The sequence below is a fragment of the Schistocerca cancellata genome, chromosome 9 (genome assembly GCF_023864275.1).
Source record: "Schistocerca cancellata isolate TAMUIC-IGC-003103 chromosome 9, iqSchCanc2.1, whole genome shotgun sequence".
Classification (NCBI taxonomy): Eukaryota; Metazoa; Arthropoda; class Insecta; order Orthoptera; family Acrididae; genus Schistocerca; species Schistocerca cancellata.
Window position 1 is genome coordinate 14,062,765 of NC_064634.1, and position 14,907 is coordinate 14,077,671.

General features: G+C 40.3%; 1 protein-coding gene across 1 annotated transcript in view; it reads right to left on the reverse strand.

Moving 5' to 3' along the window:
- Window positions 1-279: 279 nt before the first annotated feature.
- The window catches only part of LOC126100679 (vacuolar protein sorting-associated protein 37B), a 64,320-nt gene continuing 49,692 nt past the window's right edge, over window positions 280-14,907 (reverse strand). Inside the window, exons 3-4 of the mRNA XM_049911297.1 lie at window positions 6,731-6,813; window positions 280-4,297 (exon numbers count right to left, since the gene is read on the reverse strand). Coding sequence (XP_049767254.1) covers window positions 3,986-4,297; window positions 6,731-6,813 — 395 coding nt within the window. The 3' untranslated portion in view covers window positions 280-3,985. The remainder of the gene's footprint in view (window positions 4,298-6,730; window positions 6,814-14,907) is intronic.

Consider the following 14,907-nt stretch of genomic DNA (forward strand, 5'->3'; position numbering starts at 1 on the left):
CTCCCTTAAAACCCACACCCTTTCGTCTTTCCCTCTCCTTCCCTCTTTCCTGACGAAGCAACCGTTGGTTGTGAAAGCTTGAATTTTGTGTGTACGTTTGTGTGTCTATCGACCTGCCAGCACTTTCATTTGGTAAGTCACATCATCTTTGTTTTTAGATATAACTATGATAACTGATATTTATGTATAGTATGTCAGCATACAGGTAATAATCAGGATGTTAACTTAAATTAGGTAGATGTAAGCAACATCTACGATGTATATTAATATATAAGTGTCTTTAAGAAAAAAATATAATTTTATTGACAATATTTACAGAATAGTGATACAGAATATTTGCAGTTTATTTTATGACATCCACTTCGACATGCATATTTCAGAGTACTTGAAAAACTATAATCCAGCACATATCATCTTATGAAAAATAATGGGAAAAAACAACATTAATAGAAATATAAAAAATTAGCATGCATAGCAGGGTCAAAGTGTACTTACAACGCAATACTTTCACTGTTATTCAGTTTATCACACTAAACAGCTGAAATATAAAATATAATGTAAGATGCTCAAAATCCTCATATTCTCGCAAGATTACTACCAATACTCATATACTGGTAAGGGTGATGGTATGCAAATAACATTAAGATTCTCCCGTGACAATTTCAGCAAATATTTGATCACAATTAATATAATATCCAACAGCAAACAACAGTGCTTTATTACAATTTGTTAATACCAAATATTGTCTTTTCCAATTACAACATATTGCACAAAGATAAAATTATAAAACATTAGGCACATTATTATGTCAGAGCTAGGGAAAGAATGGGTCATGTATATGGCACATACATAAATGTTTTTTACAAATTAAGTGTTGACTTGAATTACCCAAGTCAATCAGTCATAAATGGGAATATTATAATTAGCATCATATTCGTCATTTATGGTGTAACTTAGTTTGATTTTCTAGCATGAAGTGTTTTTGTAGTCTTGCTTGTTATCACATTGCTTAAAAATAAGAAGAAGAAGGAGAGGAAATATGTTCAGCTGTGCAATATATGACACAGATTTTGGAAATTCCATGGGTGGACAATTGCAAGCTTTGCAAAGAGTGAACGCAAAATTGCAGAACAGTTTATTTTGATGGGCAGGAGTATACTAGTGGCGTACAAGGTGAACAGAAATCACTTCTTTATCTGATTCCTTACAATCTGCTGCCTCTGGTCTTGTAAAGACTAATTTGGAATGCCAACAATCTCTCTTTTTTTTCCTGTGCAGAAACCATACCAGCAACTGTAGCTATTTCACAGAAATTGGACAGTTTTCAACATTTTTTGGATTTGTCATTTTCAATGATGAAAATAAAATACAATACAAAGTATGCAACTAGTTATGTCTGCCTTTTGCACTTTTACAGCGAGGACATTGAAACACAGAAAAAGTTGTGAAGAAAGATAACTTTTTAAAATTTTTTGTGCAAGTTACAGAAGGGAAAATCAAGGAACAGTTGTTGAGGATAATTGAGACAATCTTACGTACATCATGAACTAAATCCAATCAAACTGATATTGAATATAATTAAACAAAACTAATCAGTAATAAATATAAAAAATATTGGCATATCTGAAGGTACTGACCTCAAGTTGCATAAAAAAGCTGTATATGGTTGAGTGAAAAGAGTATGCACGTGTTAAAAATATTTGCAAACAACACTAGCACTGTGATGCTTTAGTGTGCTGAGAACCTTAAAAAGTTGTGTTGCAGATTGGACTTCTAAAGTAGTGATGAAGAGAGTGACCTCTACACTGACACTGACCTATCCAAGAGATTTTAAGGAAGCTATAATAATACCATAACAAAATCCACTGATACAGCTGATGAAACTACAACTTAAAGACTTACTACATAATTTATGACTGCACAAAGTAGATCTGAAGAAGCTGGCTGGTAACTAATATATTTGTTCCCAAAAAACCTACAATCAAATGATGCATATGCTTACATTTATCCAAATCAATAATGTTTTGAAACTAAGTGTACCAGCAGTACTCCCTCCAGCACTCTTAAGGTGATTTCAATGTCAGCAAACACTAGTGCCCTCACTAGGCAGTGTTCAGCTCATGAGCGCCTATGCGTGTGCGTGCACACACGCATACACACACACGGAGGGAGGGAGGGAATTATGAAAGAATAAATACAACAGCAACAAAAGAAGACCAGTCTGAGTAAGATAAATATGTTTGTATGAATTTTTACGTGCTTGTTTAATGATCAGTGCCTTAACTGTAATGTTACTTTTACTCCTTCCACTATCAGCATTCCGCCCAAGACTTTCCAGCAATGTATTAAGCGAATGGAAATCAACGTGTGTAAATATGTGTAAGTACAAAGACAGTATCACCACTGCAGCTGCAACTGAACAATTAACTCCGTGAAAATATTGCACTGAAAATTTCTGTGCTGAAAAACTCATGACATGGACTGTCAGCCAATAGCAATCGTTAATTCAACACGAGTGAAGTGTCATTTATGATTCAGATATCTTCAGCTGTTTATGCTAGTACGTAACTCTCTGCCCTTACTCACATGTTCATAGTCAATGACGTGCTTCAATCCCTCTTAACTCTGTCACTCTACTGCTTATGATGTAATGTGCCACAGCAAACAGTGTCAGTACTGCAATAAGCCTCGAATTTTACATAAATTGTGAACATTTAAAAGATTTTCATATAAGGAGTGTAAGAAGCTATAGAGAATGTGAATGAAAAGCAGAAAAGTCAAATCAAAGGAATGATGAAATGTACTGATCTGAACACTGATGAGAGGAGGGTATGGTGTCAAGGATGTGGATTACAGAACAAACTGAATGGCGTTAGCAGAAAAGACGTATTTACCATCCATTAAACTGGAATAATTTTTCATAGTGGTGAGACAGCTGAGTGCATTAGGTGTTAAGACTGATATGCTTGGAGCCTCGGGTTCAATAATTCATGTAATATTTTTATTCTTATCCAGATGTATTGGTGTATACATCCGAAAATAAGGGAGGAGACAGCTAAATTCTGGTTAGATGTTAATAAATGGTGTTTGACAGAAAATTTTCACATGCAATACACTTAAAAGTAGATATTTGTCTTATAAATAATTTAATAGTTTACAAAGCTTCACTAGCTGCAAATAGTGGACTAGGTTCAAGAAAAATGCCTACTTACGGAGAGACAGGAGAGACGGCATTGACAATATTAAAATGGGTGTTCCTTGAATTTGACTCTTTATCTACCGATAAGCTTCAAACTAAATAACAAATCATAGAGGTAAAGTTTGGATTTCAAAGTGTTCAATAATAATTTACAAATGACATCTAAAACAAAATAATGATATGACAATAGTATTCCCCCTCCAACATTGTCTGAATGCAATTTGACATCTATTCCTGAAAGCAGTTCATTACCACAAGGTGCTTCTGCAATTCTGTTACTGACTTTTTTTTATGTCAAGTGACTTATTATAGTGTATGGATGCTTCTCACATTAATTCAATCAGCACATGAAGGATTATGAACCCAATTACATCCATTTTTGCAACGTTTACACAAGTTTTTATGAAATATGTAAATAGTACACAAATTATGATTGAAATATAATGGATATTTCCAGTAATCTGAATACTCACAGTTTAAGCATGTCTAATCATGATAGCACCAACAAATAATAATGGCCACAATTTTCATCCACCTTAAAAGCAACTGAAGATATTTGTACTTTACTGCTGTAGTAATAAATCATCTGCCACTTAAGGTATTCATACACTATGGCCCTCAAACAAATGTCGAAAACTCCTGGACGACTTCAGGTGTCACAGTTTGTAGGACAACATTAAAGAATTCTGTACAAAAGTCACACGTGTTATAGCACTCTCTTGCATTCAACATTATATAAAATAAACTTAATTTACATTTGCATTGCAGGAGCATATGCTGATTGGCTCATGCAAAGCTACCTGCTCCAAAAGGAGTAGGTAATGGCATATTTACAGGGCCCAATGGATATGGAACTGAACTGGCAGCAGTAGGTGGCAATGGGTAATAAGAAGATGGTCCCATATGTGGTGGAGTCCTTCCAATACCAGCCAGCTGACTAGAAGGTGGAGGAGGGGCATGTCGCCGTCTTGTAGACATCAGTTCTGCCATTTTGTCTGCCTTCACTCGTCTCAAATGCATCAACCTACGTCGACTATCAAACGTTTCCAAGAAATCATCAACTTCAAGTTCACCCTCTAGGAACTTTTCCGCTATTTTCTGGAAAAAGAAGATCATGTGATAATTATATTATTTTTGTAGTTACACAGCAACAGCAGATAAAAAATAACTTTGCTTGAAGTGAATTAAATGGTTACTGTTGTCTGATGTACTATCCATTCTCCAAAACATATGGTGGTGGTGGTGGTGGTGGTGGGTGGTGGTGGTGATTGTTGTTGTTTTTGTCACCGTCATCGTCAGTCTGAGACTGGTTTGACGCAGCTATCACAATAGTCTATCCTGTGCAAGCCTCTCCATCTCTGCATAACTACCACAACCTACATTCGCTTTCATTGTATTACTGTATTCAAGCCTTGGCCTCTTTTTGCAAGTTTACCTCCCCCCTCCCCCACACATCTGAAACTTCCTCCATTAATTGTGACTTGATGTCTCAGGATGTGTCCTGTTAACATACCCATTTTTACATCAAGATGTGTGTCTCCCTGATTTGATACAGTATTAAATTTGTCAGCCAATCTACTCATCTGATCTTCAATGTTATTCTGTAGCAAAAACATGTTATATTATTAGTACATGGACCCACAGACCTTGCAGTGGTGGGGTTACTTTTATGCCTCAACAGCACAAATAGCTGTACCATAGGTGCAACCACAATGATGGTTATCTGCTGAGAGAGCAGAAAAATGTGTGGTTCCTGAAGAGGGGCAGCAGTTGCACAGGCAACTGTCTGGATGATTGACCAATCTGGCCCTGTAACATCAGCCAACATGGCTTTTTTGGGCTGGTGCTGCAAATGGCGAGGGGAAACTAAATCCATAATTTTTCAAAAGGGCATGTAGCTCTACTGTATGGTTCAATGATGATGGCACCCTCTTGGCTAAAATGTTTCCGAGGTAAAATAGTCCCGCATTCGGATCTCTGGGTTGGGACTACTCAGGAGGATGCCGTCATTAGGAGCAACGAAACTAGCATTCTACAGGTCTGAGTGTGGAATGTTAGATCCCTTAACCAGGCAGGCAGGTCAGAAAATTTGAAAAGGAAAACGGATAGGACAAAGTTAGTTATAGTGGAAATTAGTAAAGTTCAGTGACAGCAAAATAGGACTTCTGGGCAGGTGAGTATAGGGTTATAAATACGGAATCAAATATGGGTAACTGCAGGAGCAGATCTAATAATTGACAAAGGAACAGAGGAATGCAGATAAGCTACCATGAACAGCACAGTAAATGCATTATAGTAGCCAAGGTAAACATGGAGCCAACACCCCCAACAGTAGTACAAGTTTAAATGCCAACCAGCTCCGCAGATGATGAAGAATTGCTTAAATGTATGATGAGATTAAAAATTTTCAGACAGTTAAAGAAGATGAATATTTAATTATGATGGAGGATGATTTCTATTGGGGAAGGGGGGGGGGGGGGGGAGGGAGCAAGAAGGTTCTGTATATGGAAGAGACACCAGAAGATTTCAGACTGACTATATAATGGTAAGACAACGATTTCAGAACCATATTTTAAACTGTATGACATTTCCAGGTGCAGGTATGGACTATGACCACAGCTTATTGGTTATGAACTGTGAATTAATCTGAAGAAATTGCAAAAAGGTAGGAAATTAAGGAGCTGAGACCTGGATATGTTGAAAGAACCACAGGTTGTTGAATTTTTCAGAGGGAGTATTAAGCAATGACTGACTACAACAGGGGAAAGGAATACAGTAGGAGCTGAGTCTGTCGCTTTGAGAGGTGAAATAGTGAAGGCAGCAGAGGATCAAATACGAAAAAAGACAAGGCTTAGTAATAATCCTTAGATATCACAGATCATACTGAATTTAACTAATGAAGGGAGAAAATATAAAAATGCAGCAAATGAAGCAGGCAAAAGGGAATACAAAAGTCTAAAAAATATGGGATTGACAGCAAGGGAAAAATGGTTAACCACGAATGGCTAGCGAACAAAAGCAAGGATAAATAAGCGTAGTTCACTTGAGGGCGATACATACTGCCTGTAGGAAACTTGGAGAGACCTTTGGAGAAAAGAGAAGCACCTGTATGAATATCAAGTGCTTCGACAGAAAATCAGTCCTATGCAAAGAAGGGAAAGCAGAAAGGTGGAAGGAGTATATAGATGGTCTATACAAGAGAAATGAACTTGAGGGCAATGTTATAGAAAGGGAAGAGGATGAAGATGAAGAACAGATAGGAGATATGATACAGTGAGAACAATTTGACAGAGCACCGAGACATCTAAGTTGAAACAACTGGAGCAGATGACACTTTGTAAGAACTGTTGATATCTTCAGGACAGACAGGCTTGACAAAACTATTACACATGGGATACAAGATGTATGAAGCAGGTGAAATACCCTCCGACTTTTTTCATTATCACTCAATGGCCTTCCCTTTCATGAATAACAAATCATCATACTGCACACACCCATTTCAAGACAACAGTGGCAGTATGCAACACTTACTTCTGATTCCTCTTCTGTTTCTGCAGCTGCTGTCTGCAACAATGCCAGAGTGGTCTCCAATGCTGAGTTTCCAGAGCGCTGACCTATGAAATGAGAAAGAATATAAACATCGAAATGGACTTCTATAGGTTAATCCTTATTCAGATAAAACACAAAACATTCCATCTTCATTGCACTGAATAAATTTTGATCAGGAAAGGGAGGAGAAAAAGAGGTAGGGGGATAATAAATGACGAAGATTCCATGTTCACGCATGATCTCTTAGAAATTCAAAAAGATATTGTGGCAGCAGTGTTTGACTCATCATGAAACTTTTAGTTTATTTCTTTTTTTTTTCCTTGGACCAGGAAAGGAAAATAATTTAAAATTATTATCAAATCATAATAGGAAGGTCAAATTCCATGACCAGTGGGCCTGTTCTCCAGGCTACAGAATGAAGCCTGTTACATGAAGACTGAGCTGCCAGAGGCACATTTGCAGCTGCCGTTACTTTAAGTTTTCTGCAACCTGCTGGTGTTTTAACACACTCTTTGGCTTGTACTGGTATAATCAGCTATCATTTGGAATTATTAGTGCCCCAGCTGTTTTTCAGCAATCCTTGGAACAGCTGATTCAGGGTGTTCCCTCATGTGGCAATTATTTAGACATCATCATGACAAGGGCATCTGTAACTGAGCACCTCCAGAATTTGCAGTCCTCATTTTCTCACTAATTGACTTAGAGCCTGAAATGTAACATCAGTAAGTGTAAGTTTTTCCAGCCCTGTGAGGAGTAACTTGGTTTCCTCCTCTGCAAACAAGGCATCCTTCTGACCACAGTCCACGTGCAGGCCATCAACAACATGCCCCACACCCAAACTCTGAAAGAAATATAGTCCTTTCTAGGGAGATTAGCTACTACAGTCGATTTATTCCCCAGGCTGCCAAGCTCACTGCTCTCTCAATGCCCTGCATAACAAGGGGGCTCACTTTGTGTGGCCACCTGTGTGTGAGGCAGCATTTCATAAAATATAGCAGGCTTTGCAATTGCCAGTGCACCTCGTCCTGTACTTGCTGGGCCCCTTCTCCTTGCCAATGATACCTCACAGCATGGAATCAGAGCAGTGCTATCCCACCAGGACTGCAATGGCTAACACCCAACTGCTTTCGTTTACATTTAGCCATGCGTTTAGCTTTGCCTACAAAGTGAAGGCGTTCCATACGTAACTGTACGGAGTGAAATTTCAATTGATTACAGACCACAGGACATTACTCACAATATCTGGTCCTTGATCTGAACTCCCGTACAAAATGGCACAAAGGCTTCAGCATTGGACATTGTTTCCATCTGCAAAACTTCCAATCATCACACAAATGCCTATGCTCTGTCTTGTTTGCTGACTGGCCCAGATCCTGTGTCTGATGCTCAGGAAATCAGACTTTTTCAGCAAGACTCTAAGTTGTTATTTGCCCTTCAGGAATTCCCACTCAGTGGGTCATCAGTTGCAGCTCACACATGAGTGGATTCCACACTCAGTTCCATTGTACAGTGGATTTGGCATGGCTGGCATCAGAGATTGCCCATGGACACCCAATGTCCTCTGAAGACCAATGTCCTCTGAAGACATACTTCACCCTCTGGCCCTGACTCTCCCTCCATGGTGGAAGCATACCTATAATGTTACTTAAAATCCATCTTGATTGCAAATTTTTTTTTAATGTTCATATGACTGGTTTCAGTTCATTCAGAACCATCTTCAGATCTGAAATTTCAGTTACAGGAGTAACCCGTCCAAATGCAGCAACTTTCACATGCTACATCACATAAAATTGGTTGACAGAGTGCCTTGAAAATAAAATTTAACAAAACATGCTTAGACGCAGGGATTACTCCTAATGACACAAAAGTAAAAATCAGAAATATGTCAAACATAGCACAGATAGTAAAACATACAGTATGTGCAAATGGAATGTAACAAATGTTCCAGACGCCACCTGTCGGTAATAGTGTTATAATTAATATAAATGACGTGCACTCTGCCAACCAATTTTATGTGACGTAGCATGTGAAAGTTGCTGGATTTGGACGGGTTACTCCTGTAACTGAAATATCATATCTGAAGATGGTTCTGAATGAACCAAAACCAGTCATATGAATAAAAAATAAAAATTAAAAAAAAATTGCAATCAAGACAGATTTTAAGTAACATTATAAAATCACTGATTGCTGTTATTCCATAAGACATTATGTCTTTTTTTGCTAAGGAAGCATACCTATTGGCAGGTTATTGATAGAGATGAGTCGATGATTCAGTCTTGCACCACGTACGCCCACCAGCAGCCAGCTCCGCCAAGGTTTCATTGCCCTGGCCTCGTGGGCTCCCGGGAGCATCTATACATTGATTTTGCCAGCTCTTTATTGCAGCAGATGCGGTTCACTGTGGTCGACTTCTCCAAGTCTACTTACATCCACCACTCCTCTATACCATGTCAGCAAATGCCATTCAAGTCTTGTCTCACATCTTTGTTATTGAGGGTTTCCCATCAGCCATCATCTCCGACAACGACCTCAGTTTACCTCCGCCCAGTTTGCCCATTTTTGTGAGGTCCAAGGGATCACACACTTGCTCACCACCCTGTTCAACCGCAGTTCAATGGGGAGGCGGGACAGATGGTGCAGGCTTTCAAGAAGATGATGTAAGCCATGGTGCACTCTGCTTCCACAAACGAGGCCCTCAAGCTGTTTTTGGGCACCTATTGAGCCACTCCAATAGCTGGAAGAGCCCTTCTGAGTTAATTCATGGGTGACTGCCACAGACTTTTCTCATGCTGCTGTCTCCACCAGAATCTACACATCACTCACACAGGGATCATGAGAATAAGATTACAGCAATTACTGCACACACAGAGGCACTCAATCAATCATTCTTCCTGCACTCCATGTGTGAATGGAACAGGAAGAAACCCTTATAACTGGTACAGTGGGAGGTACCCTGTAGATATAGATGTAGATGTTATGAAAAATGCTGAAATGACAGGACTGTAGGTTGTGTTATGAGTCACAAGATGTGAAACAGTGAAGTCAATTTTGCCAGCAGTCATTCTGCTTGCCACTGTCAAGTAAATAAGCAGACTGTTTCTCCCTAAACCTCACAATTACAGTTTATGTGAGGTTAGGATGTTCCAACAAAACAGAATGTGTCTACCTCCCTTTTAGGACTTTATTGTTGTCCTGTTCTCCCAGCAGGAAACTATTACTGTTGTGTGTTTTCGACACTTGCTGGGTAGTTGTGTCATGTATTGATGGCAGTATTGTTTTGTTTTATTTTAGGGTGCAAAAAACACCTGGGTTCACAAGTGCCCAAGTCAAAACTATAGAACACAAACACAGAGATGAGGGAAACGACTATATGTCAGTCCGAATGGACAGAATAGGAGACAGCTAAAAAGGGCACGTGGGGGATAAAAAAGGGCGGCCCAAAACTAAAAAGTAAATAGCCTTCTCTATATTGCTTCGGTGGATAAAAAGGAAAAAGCAGTCGACAGCCTTCACGTTATTCGCTAAAACGGTTGATAAATCAGATGGCAAACCCGAGCTGGAACTTAAATTGGTAAAAAAAGGGCATTCCAGCAGTTAAAATTTGGGCTCAATGCATACAATGTGGTGGGGGAGCCCCACTGAGCAAATGACGATGGCTCAAAAGGCAGTGCCCAATACGTTGAGTTAAAATGATCTCCTCCCAGCGGGAGGGCCGAGAGGACATCGTCCAAGGTGCTGGGAGAGGCTTAATAAGCTGAAGCTTATTCCTGTGAAGGGAGGACCACTGATGATCCCAAAGGGACACCACCTCTCTTTGCAGATGGCAACGCAGAGATCATTGGAGAGAATAGAGGTACTCGCGGGCTGAGGTATGAGGACTGCAGCCTTGGCAGCAGTGTCAGCAGCCTCGTTTCCTGGCAGGCCGATATGTCCAGGGACCCACAGAAAAATGACACTGGCTCCACGAAGAGTGAGCAAGTGACAGTTTTCCTGGACCAGTTGTACTTTCGGGATGAGCAGTGTACAGTGCACACAGACTTTGGACGGCACTGATTGACTCTGGGCAGAGGACACAATTGGGAAGGCTGTGTAGCTGGATGTACTTCGGGGTCTGATACAAGGCATAAAGCTCGGCTGTAAATACTGCTGGATGTACTCCATGGCCTGATACAAGGCGAAAAAGCTTGGCTGTAAATATTGAGGAGTGTGCCGGAAGCTGATATCGAAGGACACGGATGCCAATGACGATGGCACATCTGACCCCCACGGTCAGTCTGAGAACCATCAATGTATACAAAGGTACTATTGCTAAGTTCCATGCGAAGGTGGTTAAACTGAAGGCGATAGACCGAGGATGGAGTAGTGTCCTTAGGAAGCAAATGAAGGCCAAGGTTAACATGCGCCGCTTCACAAAACTAAGGTGGTGAAGGATTCACACCCGCTGGGAAAGTTGCAGGCAGCGTGAAGTTAAGCCGCCAAAGCAAGTGGCGAAAGCAGACTCCAAGAGGTAACGGAGAAGAGGGACGAGCCCCATACTGATGATCTAAGGAATCATCATCAGAAGAGACATAGGAGGGGTGCCATGCAAGGCAGACAAATGGCATGCATACCTGCTGAGAAGAAAGTCACGGCAGTAGGATAGTGGTAGTTCAGCAGCTTCAGCATACAGACTCTCAACCAGGCTGGTGTAAAAGTCACTCGCGTGGCCAAACGGATAGTGTTGAGACGGCGTAAAAGGAATGGGCGTGCAGATGCATAAACATTATGCCACTTCTCAATGCTGCCAATATTTGGGATGTTGATATAACAATAAATCCTGACTGTTTTCAGGTACGCAGTGCAGTCAGACTCGCCTGTGATGTCACTGCTTACAGTGCCCCGCTGTCTGGTTCCTAATTATGGCCATGTGTATTCTAGGTATCCGTGTCCCAACCTGTTTGGTGAACAAGATTTACAGACATAGGATATGCTGCAGGAGAAAGATTTTCCACAATGATGGTAATACACAAGTCACGCTTCGTGTGGATCATCTGCGCTGAAAGTGATCCTCGTTGTTGTTGTTGTGGTCTTCAGTCCTGACACTGGTTTGATGCAGCTCTCCATGCAACCCTATCCTGTGCAAGCTTCTTCATCTCCCAGTACCTACTGCAACCTACATCCTTCTGAATCTGCTTAGTGTATTCATCCCTTGGTCTCCCTCTACGATTTTTACCCTCCACGCTGCCCTCCAATGCTAAATTTGTGATCCCTTGATGCCTCAGAACATGTCCTACCAAACCGGTCCCCCCTCCTCGTCAAGTTGTGCCACAAACTCCTCTTCTCCCCAATTCCATTCAATACTTCCTCATTAGTTATGTGATCTACCCATCTAATCGTCAGCATTCTTCTGTAGCACCACATTTCGAAATCTTCTATTCTCCTCCTGTCAGAACTATTTATCGTCCATTTTCCACTTCCATACATGGCTACACTCCATACAAATACTTTCAGAAACGACTTCCTGACACTTAAATCTATACTCGACGTTAACAAATTTCTCTTCTTCATAAACGCTTTCCTTGCCATTGCCAGTCTACATTTTATATCTTCTCTACTTCGACCATCATCAGTTATTTTGCTCCCCAAATAGCAAAACTCCTTTACTACTTTAAGTGTCTCATTTCCTAATCTAATTTCCTCAGCATCACCCGACTTAATTCGACTACATTCCATTATCCTCGTTTTGCTTTTGTTGATGTTCATCACATATCCTCCTTTCAAGACACTGTCCATTCTGTTCAACTGCTCTTCCAAGTCCTTTGCTGTCTCTGACAGAATTACAATGTCATCGGCGAACCTGAAAGCTTTTATTTCTTTTCCATGGATTTTAATACCTACTCCGAATTTTTCTTTTGTTTCCTTTACTGCTTGCTCGATATACAGATTGAACAACATTGGGGAGAGGCTACAACCCTGTCTCACTCCCTTCCCAACCACTGCTTCCCTTTCATGCCCCTCGACTCTTATAACTGCCATCTGGTTTCTGTACAAATTATAAATAGCCTTTCGCTCCCTGTATTTTACCCCGCCACATTTAGAATTTGGAAGAGAGTATTCCAGTCAACATTGCCAAAAGCTTTCTCTAAGTCTACAAATGCTAGAAACGTAGGTTTGCCTTTCCTTAATCTTTCTTCTAAGATAAGTCGTAAGGTCAGTATTGCCTCACGTGTTCCAATATTTCTACGGAATACAAACTGATTTTCTCTGATGTCGGCTTTTACTAGTTTTTCCATTCGTCTGTAAAGAATTCGTGTTAGTATTTTGCAGCTGTGACTTATTAAACTGATAGTTCGGTAATTTTCACATCTGTCAACACCTGCTTTCTTTGGGATTGGAATTATTATATTCTTCTTCAAGTCTGAGGGTATTTCGCCTGTCTCATACATTTTGCTCACCAGATGGTAGAGTTTTGTCAGGACTGGCTATCCCAAGATTGTCAGTAGTTCTAATGGAATGTTCTCTACTCCCGGGGCCTTCTTTCGACTCAGGTCTTGCAGTGTTCTGTCAAACTCTTCACGCAGTATCATATCTCCCATTTCATCTTCATCTACATTCTCTTCCATTTCTATAATATTGTCCTCAAGTACATCATCACCCTTGTATAGACCCTCTATATACTCCTTCCATCTTTCTGCTTTCCCTTCTTTGGTTAGAACTGGGTTTCCATCTGAGCTCTTGATGTTCATACAAGTGGTTCTCTTATCTCCAAAGGTCTCTTTAATTTTCCTGTAGGCGGTATATATCTTACCCCTAGTGAGATAAGCCTCTACATCCTTACATTTGTCCTCTAGCCATCCCTGCTTAGCCATTTTGCACTTCCTGTCGATCTCATTTTTGAGACGTTTGTATTCCTTTTTGCCTGCTTCATTTACTGCATTTTTACATTTTCTCCTTTCATCAATTAAATTCAATATTTCTCCTGTTACCCACGGATTTCTACTAGCCCTCGTCTTTTTACCTACTTGATCCTCTGCTGCCTTCACGATTTCATTCCTCAAAGCTACCCATTCTTCTTCTACTGTATTTCTTTCCCCATTCCTGTCAATTGTTCCCTTATGCTCTCCCTGAAACTCTGAACAACCTCTGGTTCTTTCAATTTATCCACGTCTCATCTCCTTAAATTCCCACCTTTTTGCAGTTCATAACCAATAGATTGTGGTCAGAGCCCACATCTGCCCCTGGAAATGTCTTACAATTTACAACCTGGTTCCTAAATCTCTGTCTTACCATTATGTAATCTATCTGATACCTTTTAGTATCTCCGGGGTTCTTCAATGTATACAACCTTCTTTTATGATTCTTGAACCAAGTGTTAGCTATGATTAAATTATGCTCTGTGCAAAATTCTACCAGACGGCTTCCTCTTTCATTTCTTAGCCCCAATCCATATTCACCTACTATGTTTCCTTCTCTCCCTTTTCCTACACTCGAATTCCAGTCACCCATGACTATTAAATTTTCGTGTCCCTTCACTATCTGAATAATTTCTTTTATCTCATCATACATTTCATCAATTTCTTCATCATCTGCAGAGCTAGTTGGCATATAAACTTGTACTACTGTAGTAGGTGTGGGCTTCATATCTATCTTGGCCACAATAATGCGTTCACTATGCTGTTTGTAGTGGCTTACCCGCATTCCTATTTTCCTATTTATTATTAAACCTACTCCTGCATTACCCTTATTTGATTTTGTGTTTATAACCCTGTAGTCACCTGACCAGAAGTCTTGTTCCTCCTGCCATCGAACTTCACTAATTCCCACTATATCTAACTTTAACCTATCCACTTCCCTTTTTAAATTTTCTAACCTACCTGCTCGATTAAGGGATCTGACATTCCACGCTCCAATCCGTAGAATGCCAGTTTTCTTTCTCCTGATAACAACGTCCTCCTGAGTAGTCCCCGCCCGGAGATCCGAATGGGGGACTATTTTACCTCCAGAATATTTTACCCAAGAGGACGCCATCATCATTAAACCATACAGTAAAGCTGCATGCCCTCGGGAAAAAATACGGCTGTAGTTTCCCCTTGCTTTCAGCCGTTCACAGTACCAGCACAGCAAGGCCGTTTTGGTTATTGTTACAAGGCCAGATCAGTCAATCATCCAGACTGTTGCCC